At 50.4% G+C, this 15,460-nt stretch overlaps 1 protein-coding gene across 1 annotated transcript in view; it reads left to right on the forward strand.

The window, feature by feature from the left end:
- LOC130478757 (metabotropic glutamate receptor 6-like) overlaps positions 1-15,460 on the forward strand; it is a 30,124-nt gene that overhangs the window by 9,215 nt on the left and 5,449 nt on the right. The window contains exons 2-8 of the mRNA XM_056850965.1: positions 756-972; positions 3,355-3,490; positions 3,581-3,735; positions 4,735-4,875; positions 7,009-7,209; positions 9,115-9,254; positions 9,570-10,505. Of these exons, the coding sequence (XP_056706943.1) occupies positions 756-972; positions 3,355-3,490; positions 3,581-3,735; positions 4,735-4,875; positions 7,009-7,209; positions 9,115-9,254; positions 9,570-10,505 (1,926 nt within the window). The remainder of the gene's footprint in view (positions 1-755; positions 973-3,354; positions 3,491-3,580; positions 3,736-4,734; positions 4,876-7,008; positions 7,210-9,114; positions 9,255-9,569; positions 10,506-15,460) is intronic.

Raw genomic sequence — 15,460 nt, forward strand, 5'->3', positions numbered from 1 at the left:
GACATTTCCAGCAGTTCGGTGACCTGGGTTGGGAAATACCTGGTGCTTTCGGGGATGGAGCCTGGGGTGGGTGGGGGCAGGCAAGATATAATGCCATTGACTCCAGGGGGAAAAGCCGCAAAACAGCGAAGAAACAAAAGGGAGCAGCAAGGTGGAACGAAACGGCAGAGCAGCAAGCCAGGAATCCAATATTTCTTATTTCACGTCCTTCTTCAGTCGCATTTCTCCGACAATAGAGGCATATCCAAATTATATATATCCATGTACCTTTCCAGGGAGATGTTATTTAACAACCTTCCATCCAACATCAGTTACAATAGCAGGAGATCTCCAGCTTGTACCTGGAGATTGGCAACCCTATCTAGCCGAGACCGTGGACAGCTGCTGCCAGTCTGAGTAGTAGGGTTGCCAACCTCCAGGTGGTGGCTGGAGACCTCCCGCTATTACAACTGATCTCCAGCCGACAGAGATCAATTTCCCCTGGAGAAAACGGCCGCTTGGTCAATTGGACTCTATGGCATTGAAGGCCCTCCCCTCCCCAAACCCCGCCCTCCTCAGGCTCCGCCCCCAAAACCTCCAGGTATTTCCCAACCCTACTGAGTAGACAATACTGACTTTGGTCGGCCAAGGGTCTGATCCAGTATGAGGCCATTGCTCGTATGTCCATTCAACAGCTTGTTTTTGAATCCTGCATTGTACACAGAGCCCGCCAGATACCTGCCCCTGACCCCTGTTATTTTCTCCCCACCCCTCAGATCCCCCAGATCAGCTATGCCTCCACAGCGCCCGAGCTCAGCGACAGCAACCGTTACGACTACTTTTCCCGCGTGGTGCCCCCCGACTCCTACCAAGCCCAGGCCATGGTGGACATAGTGAAGGCATTGGGCTGGAATTACGTTTCCACACTGGCATCTGAAGGAAACTACGGGGAAAGCGGTGTGGACGCCTTCGTGCAGATCTCACGTGAGGCTGGTGAGTGGGGCCCGGGGGAGCGACCAAGAACGATGGCGGTACTGGACGGTAGGGTTGCCAGCTCCGGGTTGGGAAATACCTGGAGGTTTTAGGGGCGGAGCCGGAAGTGGGCGGGGTTTGAAGAGGGGAGGGACTTCAATAGAATCCAATTGCATCATAGGGAACCCTGAAGGACTTGTGGGGGGAGACCTCACTTTCCCCCGTATCCCCTCCCCACACGATTTCCTCTTTCCCTCCTCCTGTCCACCTCCATATCCTCTTCCCTTTCCCTGCCTCGTTCTTCACTTTCTTAGCTATTCACCAACCTACCTTTTTTCTGCTTCCCATCTTCAGCTATATTTATTATCATTTCTTAACTTCATTTGCCCTGGCCTAGATGGCCCAGGCTAGCCTGATCCTGTCACATCTCAGAAGTAAAGCAGGGTTGAGCCTGGTTTGTAATTGGATGGGAGACCACCAAGAAATACCAGGGTCCCCATGCAGAGGAAGGCAATGGCAAACCACCTCTGTAAGTCGCCAGAAGTTGGCTGGGACTTGATGGCACTTTACACACACTTGTGCACACACATTTCCTTCATTTATACCCCACCTTTTTCCACAGTGAGGACCAACGCTTGGGGCTGTTTAGCTTGGAAAGAAGGCGGTTAAGGGGAGACATGATAGAGGTCTATAAAATTATGCGTGGTATGGAGAGAGGGGACAGGGAGATGCTTTGCTCCCTCTCTCATAATGCGGGGTCCTCTGCTGAAGCTGGAAGGTGAGAGATTCAAAACAGATAAAAGGAAGTCTTTCTTCACACACGCATAGTTCAATTGTGGAACACCCTGACACCCAGGATGTGGTGATGGCTGCCTACTTGGAAGGCTTGAAGAGGGGAGTGGATATGTTCATGGAGGAGAGGGCTATCCATGGCTACTGGTCAAAATGGATACTAGTCATGATTAGGCTTGCCAGGCCCTGCAGCTCCACCGGCGGGAGCTTCGCAGGGCAGTGGCGTTAGCTCGCAATGCGCCCCCTTAACCCGGAAGTGACAGGGGCGCTCTAGCGATCCGGGCCAAAACTCTAAGGTTTCCATAGCGTTTTAGCCGAGGGTGCTAGAGCGTCCGCTTCACTTTCGGGGTTTACCCAAAAATGACGCGTGCGCTGCGTCTGCGCGAGCTTGCCCGCAGTGCCCGCTGGCCCTCAGCTGGCCGGCGGGTAGCCCGGTGGATGGGCGGTAGTTTACCCGGCACCACCAGGCAATTGGCAACCCTAGTCATTATGCATATCTATTCTCTTCAGGATCAGAGGAGCATGCATATTATTTTGGGTGCGGTGGAAAGCAGGCAGGATGGTGCTGCTGCAGTTGTCTTGCTTGTGGGCTTCCTAGAGGCAGCTGGTTGGCCACTGTGTGAACAGACTGCTGGACTTGATGGGCCTTGGTCTGATCCAGCATGGTTTTTCTTATGTTCTTACGTTCTTAAAACAGCTTAATTTCTTCTTCTCTCCTCCTTTTTCCTCCTCACAGAAACCTTGTGAGGTAGATTAGGCTGAAAGAAGATGACTCACGCTAAATTACCCAGTGAGCTTCCACAGCTTCCCAGACCCTTCTCTGAAGCTGTAACTTCCACACCACACTGACTTTCATAGGGTGGCTGCTGTTGAACAGTAGCAAGCAGCCAGGCCACACAGACCCATGCAATAAGCAACGTGCCTACAGGGGAAAGACGCAAACATTTGGAAGGCAGGCAGGTTGCTCCAGTCTACGTGGAACAGAGGCAAGTGTTTTTCCCCTCCCAATGCAAAGGAGTATTACAACACAGACATTCAGGAAAGGATCAAAACAAACAAGATTATCTGAGATCTCTGCTCGGGAGATCAGTGATTAGAAACGAATTCCTGAAATCTCGTGAGATCTTTAATAGAGGTCCCAGCTGGGATCAGGGTTGCCATGCTAAGGATGGGATAGGAGAAAGGCAGACTTCTTCCATTCAGGACCAAACAAGGCAATGCTCGTATCTGCAGACGCTTTGCCTATTCACATGGAAAGAAAGCGATGGGGAAGGTGTCTATTTTTAAACAAAAATCGAGCTAAACCTTGCCTCTGCCATGCCAAACTTTGCTGTGCTCTGTCTGGTTGCAGCATATCTGGCCCTCATAACAAATGGATTGACACCCCTGTCCTAGACCCTGGAGGCTTTTTCTCTGGTTAAAATAAAAGGAATCCCTGATATGCGTCCCTGAACTTGATAACCATCCACAGACCCTCAGGATTTCATGGGGCACAGTTTGAGAAGCAAGGTTTTGGGCTGGGCAACGAGGGAGGAGCAGGGGAGGGGAGAAGAAGAAGAGGTCCAGGTGTGAAGGACCTCAGCCCCCTGAAGCTCTCTTGCCCCCTGGCAGGAGGCGTCTGCATTGCTCAGTCCATCAAGATCCCTCGAGAACCCAAACCGGGCGAGTTTGACAAACTCATCAAGCGTTTGATGGAGACCCCCAATGCCCGCGGCATCATCATCTTTGCCAACGAGGACGACATCAAGTGAGTGCGCCAAATGCCCTGGGAGGGGTGGGGAAGGTTGGGTGAGGCACTCATTCCTGTTCCTCTCCCCCCCACCCACCCCCGCCACAGGCAAGTCTTGGAAGCTTCGAGTCGTGCCAACTTGACGGGGCAGTTCCTATGGGTGGGATCGGACAGCTGGGGCTCCAAGCTCTCCCCCATTCTGAAGCTGGAGGACGTAGCCGAGGGAGCGGTCACCATCTTACCCAAACGAGCCTCGATTGAAGGTAAGAAAGTCTAGGGGCGCCCCCTCCCCTTCCAACGTAGCTCTGATAAAAGGCTTCTAAATTCAGAAAGCCCTGACCTGGATGGCCCAGGCTAGCCTGATCTTATCAGATCTCAGAAGCTAAGCAGGGTCAGCCCCGGTTAGTACTCTAGATGGGAGTCCAGGGTTGCTACACAGAGGCAGGCAACGGCAAACCACCTCTTGCCTTGAAAACCTTACAGGGAAGCCATAAGTCAGCTGCGACTTGACAGCACTGTACAAACACACACAAAGTCAGAAGACCAAATCTACACACCCAACACTTCTCATTGGGGAAGGAAGTATAGGAAAAGCAGGGTACGGTTGCCAACTGACCTGAAAAACATCCCGCCTAGCCTGCTCCTGTGCCTTTAACAGCAGTTCGATGTTCAGAAATTATCTGGTTTGAGCTTTTCAAAGCACAGAGATAAGCATGATCTGGGGATGGTAAAATGCAAACATTCAGTGGCAACCTATTTTTCCCACTTAACAGATCCCAAACAAAGGAGGGCATATGTTAGCAAGATTCAATGAGCTACCCTCGTCAATATTACAGGGGAGATTTCAATCAATACTACTTGCTGCAAGGTTATGCCCCTGTGTAATGAATCATACAGAATCAGTTATGCGTGTTCTTTTGCACTGCCCCCGTTATCAGAGAATCTGCCTTAAGTTTATCAACCCGTTATTCACTAGTACGGAGTGGCACCCAGTTGAGCGCAAGATAACTTGTCTTATGTCTACTCAGGATGTGGCCACAATTGACCATGTAGCCAAGTTTTTGCAGCAAGCAATGTGGATTCGTGAATGTTACTGTAAATGGGAACAGGTTAACTCGGTTGAGTGAAATTGTACGATTACGTTCTCTGCAGATGTTGATTGATATTGATGGATAAGCATGACCTGCATACCCCGCTACAGAGGACAGTCCGCAAATGAGCTGCCCCCTTCACCCGCTCGCTCTCCTTCCTTTCTCACCCAGGTTTCGACCAGTACTTCACCACGCGCTCCCTGGAGAACAACCGGCGCAATATCTGGTTTGCTGAATACTGGGAGGAGGATTTCAAGTGCAAACTGACCAGGCCAGGGATGCAGCCTGAGGAGGGGGCACGGAAATGCACGGGTATGAATGGCAGGGGGGCTCAAAGCAAGCAGAGATAAATGCGCAGCAGCACCCGCCAATGACACACCTAGGGTAGCCAACTCTGACTCGGGAAATTCCTAGAGATTTGGGGGCAATGGAGTTTGGGGAGGGAACACGGCGGGGTTGTGATGCCATAGAGTCCACCCTCCAAAGCTGCTGTTTCCTCTAAGGCAGGAGTGTCGAACTCATTTGTTACGAGGGCAGGATATGACATAAATGTCACTTGGTCAGGCTGGGCCATGCCTCGCCAACCCAGATTGAAAGTGAAGGGGTGGCTGTCTCCTGGGGATCTGTAGTAATTCCAGGAGAACTCCAGAGCCATCCTGGAGGTTGGCAACCTTGCTCTGCACCCTGTCTTCCACAGTTGATTTCTCCCTCCTTACTGTGTGCTAATCCCTGGGGCTTTGAGACAGTGGGGATGTTATCAGGGAGCTGCAGAGCCGTTGGGTTCGTTACAACTCTGCAGGAACGGAGGGGATTAGAGTCCCCAAATCCCTCCCCTTGGCAGGGCAGGAGGGAACTAGACGCCAGCGTCTCTTCCCCCCCCCCCCCCGATAACGCCCACTTTCACGCTACCTGCTGCCATCGTCCCATTCAAATGCACTTGATCGCCAGGAAAATCCCAGATTAGAACCCAACTGGATTTTAATTAGCATCGCAAAGGCGCCTGTTCACCTCGCATTCGTTCCCCCCCCCCCTGTTCTGGGTTGTCTGCAACTCTCCTACTGCGGCGCATGACAAGCTAACAGCGCATTGTGCTCGGCTGCCATCCCCACACGTCCGACAGCAGGGAGAGGATCGGCGTTCTGAATTCCGGAGCCCAAATATCGTCCCTTGGATGAGATTAATTAATATCGGATGAGACGAATTAATGCAAGCAGGCTGGCAAAGAATGCCCCCCCCCAAATCACAACCGCTCTCCTTTTTGAAATAATCCTTTTGCCGCATATGCACGTCAGTCATTTGTGGCCTAAAAGGAAAAGTTCTCAGCCTCCTTGTATCACCGGGGACCGAGGGTGGGGCAGTTATCCTTTACGGCCATCAAATGCAGATCTGACCGAGTGGGTTTCAAGGCTCATTGCCCGAAAACCAGAAGTGCAGTTTCCAGAATGCTGACTCTGTGGACACAATCTAGACTTATATGTAATGTGTGACTGCCATAGAGACTTGCCTTCAGACGGCAGCTGCAAATTCCCCATGGGAACTCAGTTCTGAGGCACAGTAGGAGTAGGGTTGCTGACCTCCAGGCACCATCCCAAATAAAATCGAAACTTGTGCTGCACAAGTAAAGTTATACACAATTCGCAGCCACTATGGCCAAAATGTCATATGTAAACCTATTGTTCAATGTAACTACAATAATAAACATAACATCCAAAAGCTCCAAGTTGTGCGTCTATTATATTATATATGGTAGTGTGTTCACATGCTATACAAAAAACTAAACATCAAAACAACCCCACAGTCAAATTAGAGAGTCCAATTCTCTCCACTAATCCTTATAGTGCTATAAAGTCCTCAATAAAGTCCTTATTGTTGAAAAGATCGTAGTTACAATATTGGGACCTGTATCGCCTACATTTCACCTATAATATTCTTTGCCATATTGCAGCTACAACCTTTTCAACAATAAGGACTGTATTGAGGACTTGATAGCACTATAAGGATTAGTGGAGAGAATTGGACTCTCTAATTTGACTGTGGGGTTGATGTTTTGATGTTTAGTTTTTTGTATAGCATGTGAACACACTACCATTTATAATATAATGGATGCACAACTTGGAGCTTGTTGATGTTATGTTTATTATTGTAGTTACATTGAACAATAGGATTACATAAGACATTTTAGGCATAGTGGCTGCGAATTGTGTATAGCCTCCAGGCAGTAGCTGGAGATCTCCTGCTATTTGCAACGGATCTCCAGCCGATAGAGATCAGTTCACCTGGAGAAAATGGCCACTTTGGCAATTGGACACTATGGCATTGAAATCCCTCCCCTCCCCAAACCCTGCCCTCCTCAGACTCCACCCCCAAACCTCCTGCCGGTGGCGAGGAGGGACCTGGCAATCCTACTTCTGTGCAGGGTCCAACCCTTTCCTTTTGTCCTCCCAGGGGAAGAGCGGATCGCGCGAGATTCATCGTACGAGCAGGAGGGGAAGGTGCAGTTCGTGATCGACGCCGTCTACGCCATGGCCCACGCCCTGCATAACATGCACAAGGACCTCTGCCCGGGCCAGATCGGGGTGTGTGACAACATGGAACCCATCCACGGACGCACCCTGCTGCACTACATCCTCTCAGTCAACTTCAACGGTGAGGCTAGCAGGGCCCTCTTGGTGGTGGCGGGAGGTTGGCTTGCACAGGCCACCCTCCGAGACAAAGGATGATTTACAGCAGGGCCAAGGGGCAGCCAGCCAAGGTGCAGCCCAGCGACGGTGATAGGTTTTTCTGGACTATACCACTTCACGTAGCATAGGGTGGTGTCCTTGCAGCCTCCACTCCCCCAGTGCTCTTGGATTGCCAAACTGGAGCAGAAGTGATGGGATGGGGGTTGAAATTAGGGACACAATTCAATCCTCAAGCAGCCATTTCAGGAGTCACATCTTGACAAGGACAATCTGGAGATCAGCTGTAATGCCAGGAGAACGTCAGGCCATGCCTGGAGGTTAAGCAACAAAAAATTACAACCTGTGCCAGTAATAAGTGAATTTTAGAAAAACAGCAGCACGAGGGCTCATACAGTAATAATCCTGGATGGTAAATATTAAGTTATAATCAAATCAGTTATTCTAGGCAGTTAACAGTATTAATTCGTACTGTGGCCTGTAACATCAATAAAAAAATAATCAGCAGTCAGTACTTCAATCCGCTATTTGGCTATTAATTAACATAGCAACAGATGCATGAAAGGAAAAGAATTGCAATTCAATAACGACGCGATAAGTCCATATAGAAGGTCTCAATAGGTATAGGCGTCTGCTCCCATTCTTGACCACGAAGGTTCCAAATCATAAACAAGAGGTTCTGTTGCAATGATGGCTGCAAAAATGTCCGGAGGAGAACCCGAAGGCAAAATAATTCAATCCAAAAGAGAACGTGAAGCTAGCATGTCACGTTTCGATAAGCTTCATCAGCTCATTCCTTGTTTGCTGGCTCCGTAAGCATGTCAAGGCAAATTGTAACGCATGCTATCAGATGCCCCCTGAAGCCCAACGTGTGCGTCTATCTGTTCTAATGCGCACCCTGTTTCTCCTGTGGTGCCTCCGGATCTACCCTGCCACTCCCTTGTTGGGCCAGCCCAATATTTATTAATTTTTTGTTTATTATAATTTTATTCCACCCTTCTTGACTAAATCTGGGCTCAGGCCGTAGGGTTGCCACATCCCTCCTGTCCTCCAGCAGGAGATTTTGGGGAGACAAGGATCGCACGCAAACGACACGAGCCCGTCACTTCCAGTTTACTTCTGGAAGCACCACAGCCCGATGGAACGATTTACCACTCAAACCCCAATTTACCACTCAAACCGGAAGTAAATGGGAAGTGACAGGATCGTGTTGTTTGCAGCCACGCGCATATACGATTCTGGCTGTGAGCAGGACGATGGATTGGTGGGCAATTGCCCGCCAATCCAAACCACCTGGCAACCCTATCAGGGTGGCTACCAGCATAAAATTATTACGATTCAAATCATAAATACCATATAAATCATTAAAACCTTAGATAGTAACAAACAATAACGGCACCCTGATCATGGCTCTCAGATGATGTTATCGGGTCCAGGATCAGAGAAACCGGGCATGCCCAGTGCGGGGAGCCACAAGATGGTGATGGATGGACATAAAATAGGATTAGGGGAAAAACAAGTAGGGAAAGGAAAAGGGGGGAAGGAAGAAAAGGGAGGATGAAAGGGGGGAAAGAAGGGGGAGGGGAAGAGTGGGGGGAAGAGGGAAGGGAAGGCCAGATAAGAGAACCATTTCTATCCTCAACCATAAGCCTGGCGGAACATCTCCGTCTTGCAGGCCCTGCGGAACTGTGCTGGGTCCCCGCAGGGCCCTGTTCTCATTTGACAGAGTTTTCCACCAGGCTGGGGCCACAGCCGAAAAAGCCCTGGCCCTGGTCAAGGACAGCCAGATACATTTCGGGCCAAGGATGAGGCCTGCACGTTCAGATGGAGAGAGGTATCAGCCTCCTGCTTGTACCTCTTCCCTTTTTTACAGGTAGCGCCGGGACACCCGTGATGTTCAATGAGAATGGGGATGCGCCTGGACGCTACGACATTTTCCAGTATCAGCTAACAAACACCACGGCCCCTGGGTACAAGGCCATTGGGCAGTGGACGGAATATCTCCGCCTGAATGTGAGTGACATGGGCACAGTGCTAGTGGTTCCTGGGAAATGAGGTGAAACTGTGGCAGGAAATCTGGCGCAACAGTGACCCATTAACACGATAAATCTAGGGCAAGGGTCCCCAACGTTGTTGAATCTTGCGGGCACATTTGGAAATTTGAGAACGCTGAATGGGCGCCACTTAGGGTCACCAGGTCCCTCCTGGCAAATGGCAGAAGCTCCCAAGAGGCAGGGTCGGGGTGTCGATCTCTGATATATGACTACTTACTATAGAGCACAATCGGATACCCATTGCTATACGGGCATCATTCTCTGTCTCCCATAGATTGAGGACATGCAGTGGTCTGGCGGGCAAAAAGAGATCCCCAGTTCAGTGTGCAGCCTTCCCTGTAACTCAGGCGAACGGAAGAAGATGGTCAAGGGGGTCTCCTGCTGCTGGCACTGCGAGCTGTGCGACGGCTACCAGTACCAGCTGGACGAGTTCACCTGCGAGATGTGCCCCTTCGACATGCGGCCCAACCTTAACCGCACGGCCTGCCGCCCAACCCCCATCGTCAAGCTGGAATGGAGCTCCCCCTGGGCTGTTCTGCCCCTCTTCTTAGCCATTCTGGGCATCCTTGGGACAGTCTTCATCGTCATCACCTTCATCCGATTCAATGACACGCCCATCGTCCGGGCCTCGGGCCGGGAGCTGAGCTACGTCCTCCTCACTGGGATTTTCCTCATCTACTCCATCACTTTTCTGATGATCGCAGAGCCCGGCGTCACCGTCTGCGCCTTCCGGCGCCTCTTCCTGGGCCTGGGCATGGCCATCAGCTACTCGGCCTTGCTGACCAAAACCAACCGCATCTACCGAATCTTCGAGCAAGGCAAGAAGTCGGTGAGCCCGCCCAAGTTCATCAGCCCCACCTCCCAGCTGGCCATCACTTTCAGCCTCATGTCCGTGCAGATCGTGAGCGTGGTCATCTGGCTGGGGGTCCAGCCGCCCCACAGCATCATCGACTTTGAAGAGCAGCGCACGCCCAACCCCGAGTTTGCTCAGGGGGTGCTCAAATGCGACATGTCAGACCTGTCCATCATCTGCTGCCTCAGCTACAGCATCCTTCTGATGGTCACCTGCACGGTCTACGCTATCAAGGCTCGCGGCGTGCCCGAGAACTTCAACGAGGCCAAACCCATTGGCTTCACCATGTACACCACCTGCATCGTCTGGCTGGCCTTCGTGCCCATCTTCTTCGGCACTGCCCAATCAGCAGAGAAGGTGGGAGCAACGAGGCTGAGAAAGGGGTGGCAAAGAGAACATAGTCAGATGGAGGGGAGGTTTAAGCGGCCGATAAACTCCACATTCAATGGTATCCAGGAGGTATACAGAACAGTCTGTGGTCAAGTATGCAGGGGAAGTTTGTGTTTAGTTTGCTGCACAGTTTTCTGATCCAAATTCTCAAACATCATATGCATGAGGGCTTCCCCCCACACACACCAAGAAATTTCAGGAGTACCTTGTGATTAATTATATATCCCCAGTGAATCATGGAGCTTCTGAGTCCCTCCCCCTAAAAACGCAGCCTTGTTGCAATTTACTTGGAGGGGGCACGTCAGCTCTTGAAGGGACTGCTTCCTCCCTGTCTGCGTGTGTGCTTTTGCAAAGCTGGGTATTCCTCTTCTCCTTTCTTCAACAGCTCCCTGCCAGGAGCTGCCTTCCAGCCTCTCTTCTGTTGGTGTTTTCCTGCACATTTCATGAAGGTTTCACTCGTTCTTTTGTGCTTTGCTTTGAAGGAAGGGGTTGGATGGGAGGGACAGACACGTGGGAGGGAGAAGCCAGAATGGGCTTGGGGAGAGAAACCCGAAGTTAGGACTATGCATGGAAATGGTGGGGATTTGCATCGCTCTTGCCTCAAAGCAGAATTCAAATTCGTTATAAAACAGCATCCTAGAACTGTGGGGAAAGAATGAGGCGGGAGCAAAGTGACTTCTAAAGGTTGGTAAAATCATGAATCATGCAAAGGAAGCAGTCCAGTAGGGACCGCGACCTAAATACCCCTGCATAAATGGCCAGTGTGTTTGTAAGTGCCGTCAAGTCGCAGCTGACTCATGGCAACCCCATAGGGTTTTAGAGGCAAGAGATAAAGAGAGGTGGGTTGCCATTGCCTGCCTTTGCATAGCAACCCTGGACTTCCTTGGTGGTCTCCCATCCAAGACCAAAGCAGGCTTGACCCAAGATCTGATGAAATCGGGCTCGCCTGGGCCATCCGGGTCAGGGCACACCAGCAGTCTACTGGCTCAAAAACATAGTAATTGAGAGCCAGCGTGGCGTAGTGGTTAAGAGCGGTGAACCGGACTTGATTCCCCACTCCTCCACATGAGGCCAGCTTGGTGACCTTGGGCTAGTCACAGTTCTCTCAGAACTCTCTCAGCCCCACCTACCTCATAAGGTGTCTGTTGTAGGGAGGGGAAGATGATTGTAAGCCGCTATGAGCCTCCTTAAAGGTAGAAAAAAGTGGGGTATAAAAACCAACTTGAAGAAGAAGAGAAGAGTTGGTTTTTACATGCCAACGTTCTCTACCACTTAAGGAAGAATCAAACCAGCTCACAATCACCTTCCCTACCCCTCCCCACAACAGACACCCTATGAGGTAGGTGGGGCTGAGAGAGCTCTAACAGAGCTGTGAATAGCCCAAGGTCACCCAGCTGGCTTCATGTGGAGGAGCGGGGAAACCAATCCAGTTCACCAGATTAACCTCCGCCGCCCATGTGGAGGAGTGGGGAATCTAACCAGGCTCTCCGGGTCAGAGTCCACCGCTCCAAACCACCGCTCTTAACCACTATACCATGCTGGCAGAAGAAGCCACAGGGGAATACCCCTATCACTGGAAGAACAGCAAGAAGGCATTGTTTAACCCTTTCCCTTGTGTCATAAGTCAAAATCACCCTGCCCACACGGCTGGGGAAAATTATAAGATCTTTTCCCTATGGGTGGGGAGTATGGAGACCTCTCAGCCCTGGCTGATGCCGAGCGCAGCTACAGGAGAAAAATGGTGGGGCAATTGGCATTGTGGTGATGCCGCAACATTGGTTTGACCGCCCTTGTCTCCTAGAACAACCCCCTCCCCGGTTGCCAATGCTTTCCTGCCAACTCTCATAGGGAAACATCTGAGGAATAGGTTTCGTACGGTAAATGACAGAAAGGGAAATGGGGCTATGCAGCCCGTCTCCCCCAGCCGTTCTTCTGTACCCTCCCAATCTCAGTTTTAAAAGAAAATCAGGTGAATGGTTCACACGCCTCCCGGGGAAGTCTGGCTCTAAGATCTGAAACGGACAAAGTAAAGCTCCGTCGGGATATATTTTCACGCTGGGCGACACCATTTCAGATCGCAGCGTCGGGAGCGGAATTTGCAATGTTCCTTCCCATAAAAGACTCCCTGTAAACGTAGAACTAGCACGGCACGGCCAGAGGGAAAGCTAGCCTAGAAACTTCTCTCTGATGTGATAGCTTTGTATAAAGTCTTGGGTTTTGGTTTGGGTGTGGGGTTTTTTTTTTAATGTGAAGGAAGCATTAAATAAAACATCCCGTTCCCCACCTGCAGTCTGAAACGGTAGAAGCCCAGCAAGAGGCTGATCGAGGTCAGGCTTCTGTGGATCTGTTTTGGCATGAAAGGTTTCGGGAGAAATGTTAGACGCACTGCTGGTAACAGTGATTTAGGTTGGTGATGGTGTGTTCGGGGGGGGGTGTCAGATTTATTTATACCCCGCTTTCCCAACAATTGTGTCAATAAAGGAGGAGGCGATGCCTGCCCTCCAGGCCTACAAACTAAAAAGGAACACAAGGGAAAGGGAGTGGAAGGGAAGGGAATAGGTAGAAGAGGGAAAGAGTGAGGATTTTTATCTCCAATTGCGAGTGCTCCAGCTTCACCCTGTCAACGAGGTTTATCCATTATTGCAGGGGGCCTCAAACTTTCTAAGCGTGCGGCTGCCGATCAGACTTTAGCACAGTGTGGTGAGCGCCGCCACAGGAAATGAAGCCAGCCACCAATTGGCTTCCACACCTTACCTTCAGTCAAGCAGGTCGTTTATGCCTAGCGGTTTTACCTGGGGTTTGAAGCTCGCTCGACCCACACTTTTCTGTTGCGAACCCAAAAATTGCTGTGCACCAGCAAAGTCACCAAGCTCAAGTCAGGAAGCATTTGAGTACCCGCCCCGTGAAACACTGCTTTGTAATTGGCTGTGGCGCTTACTCTGAGAAAAACGTCCAGTTCCCCTCTCCTCCTGGCGGAAACCCAAGTGCCATTTTAAAAACCAATGGAGCTCTTTAAAAGGAATGGGGGGGGGAAACCCAAGTGTTGTTTTAAAACCCATTTTTATGTGACAATCATAGAATCATAGAGTTGGAAGGGACCACCAGGGTCATCTAGTCCAACCCCCTGCACAATGCAGGAATTTCACAACTACCTCGCCCACACACCCCCAGCGACCCCTACTCCATGCCCAGAAGATGGCCAAGATGCCCCCCCTCTCATGAACTGCCTGTCATAGAATCTGCTTAGAAAATAGAAAGTGTGGGAGACAAAAAGCAGGAAGCATTTTAGTCCCCGCCCCTTGAAACACTGCTTTGTGATTGACTGTAGCGCTTATTGATAGCAAAATGTGACAACCCCCCGCCCCAGCTCCCCTGTCCCGCACTTTGGCTTATGCTTGGTGATTTCACCTGGGCTGATCTCAGAGGAGATCAAAGGATTGAGTTTTTACAGGAACAGGAAGACCCGGGATTTGCGGGGGCTGGGCGTGAGGTCATCTCTAATGGACGGAAAACACATGCATAACTCCAAGGAACAACCGAGATAGTCCAGGGGCGAATGTGAGTGAAAGTACCCATGCATAACTGTCCATTTTCTTCCGGGGGAACTGATCTCTGTCGTCTGGACAGTTGTAATTCCAGGAGCCTTCCCGGCTCTGCTTGGAGGTTGGCAACCCTAACTACAAACGTTGCGCCCATGGCTTCGGCCCCTGAGCTGTAGCCCCTTGTGGCTTCAAAGGTAAATTTGTAAGCATGTGAGGTTGCCAACCTCCAGGTACTAGCTGAAGATCTCCTGCTATTACAACTGATCTCCAGCCGATAGAGATCAGTTTCCCTGGAGAAAATGGTCACTTTGGCGGTTGGACTCTATGGCATTGAAGCCCCTCCCCTCTCTCCTCAGGCTCCACCCCAAAAACCTCCCACCGGTGATAAGAGGGACCTGGCAAACATATTTATAGACATTGGTCATAATATTTCTGGAACTTTTACTTACCTTGCAAGCATTGCTGCCTTGTAGAAATTAGTAGCGTTTTATACAGCTACTTTGTTTCTTCTTGTTCTTTATTAGATAGCCTTAAGTTTCAGTTTTGTCACTTGTATGTTTGTTTAGCACTTTGCACTTATTCACTATTTAGAATATAAGTTTTCATTGAAATTTTCAAGCTTGGTATTATTCTTTTATATAGCTTGTCTAATTAATGCCAGTGCATTTTTGATTTAGCCTCCAGGTAATGGCTGGAGATCTCCCGCTATTACAACTGATCTCCAGGGGACAGAGATCAGTTCCCCTGGAGAAAATGGCCTCTTTAGCAATTGGACTCTATGGCATTGAAGTCCCTCTCTTCCCCAAACTCCGCCCTCCTCAGGCTCTGCCCGAAAAACCTCCCACAGGTGGTGGAGAAGGACTTGGCAACCCTAACGTGAGCAGAGCATGGTGAGATTTCCAAAGCCAAAGTCTGGCAGAGTAGGGTTTCTAGAAGCCAAGAGCCAGATTCAGGGGCTCGGTGTCTTCCCCAAGACTTGCAAAAGCAAGAGTAGGCCAAATAAGCAAATCAGTGCACGATTTCATGTTAGGGGCTGTGGTTTTTAAATGGGTAGATAATTCACAGCCGCCACTGATTGATCACCAGCACGGTTCGTTTTAATCTTTGAAGACAAATATTAATTGGCAGAGCTGCAAGTGAAGGGCGCACCTTTAAAAAAAAAACCAAAAAAAACCCCTTTGAGGGTATTTTTATCCTGGAGTTTTACGTCACAAGAACAAGAAGGAAACCATCGGAGGGCCTTTCATTCTAGCCCACGGAATGGGCCTTAATTGGGTCTTTCGGCCCAGTCCTGAGGGCTGCTTGCGGCGGCACCACGGGTTGGTTCCCTAAGGGGATACCGAACAGAGCGAGGACTCGATGGAGGGTGCTGTCCCAGAG

Source organism: Euleptes europaea, chromosome 1 (genome assembly GCF_029931775.1).
Source record: "Euleptes europaea isolate rEulEur1 chromosome 1, rEulEur1.hap1, whole genome shotgun sequence".
Lineage (NCBI taxonomy): Eukaryota > Metazoa > Chordata > Lepidosauria > Squamata > Sphaerodactylidae > Euleptes > Euleptes europaea.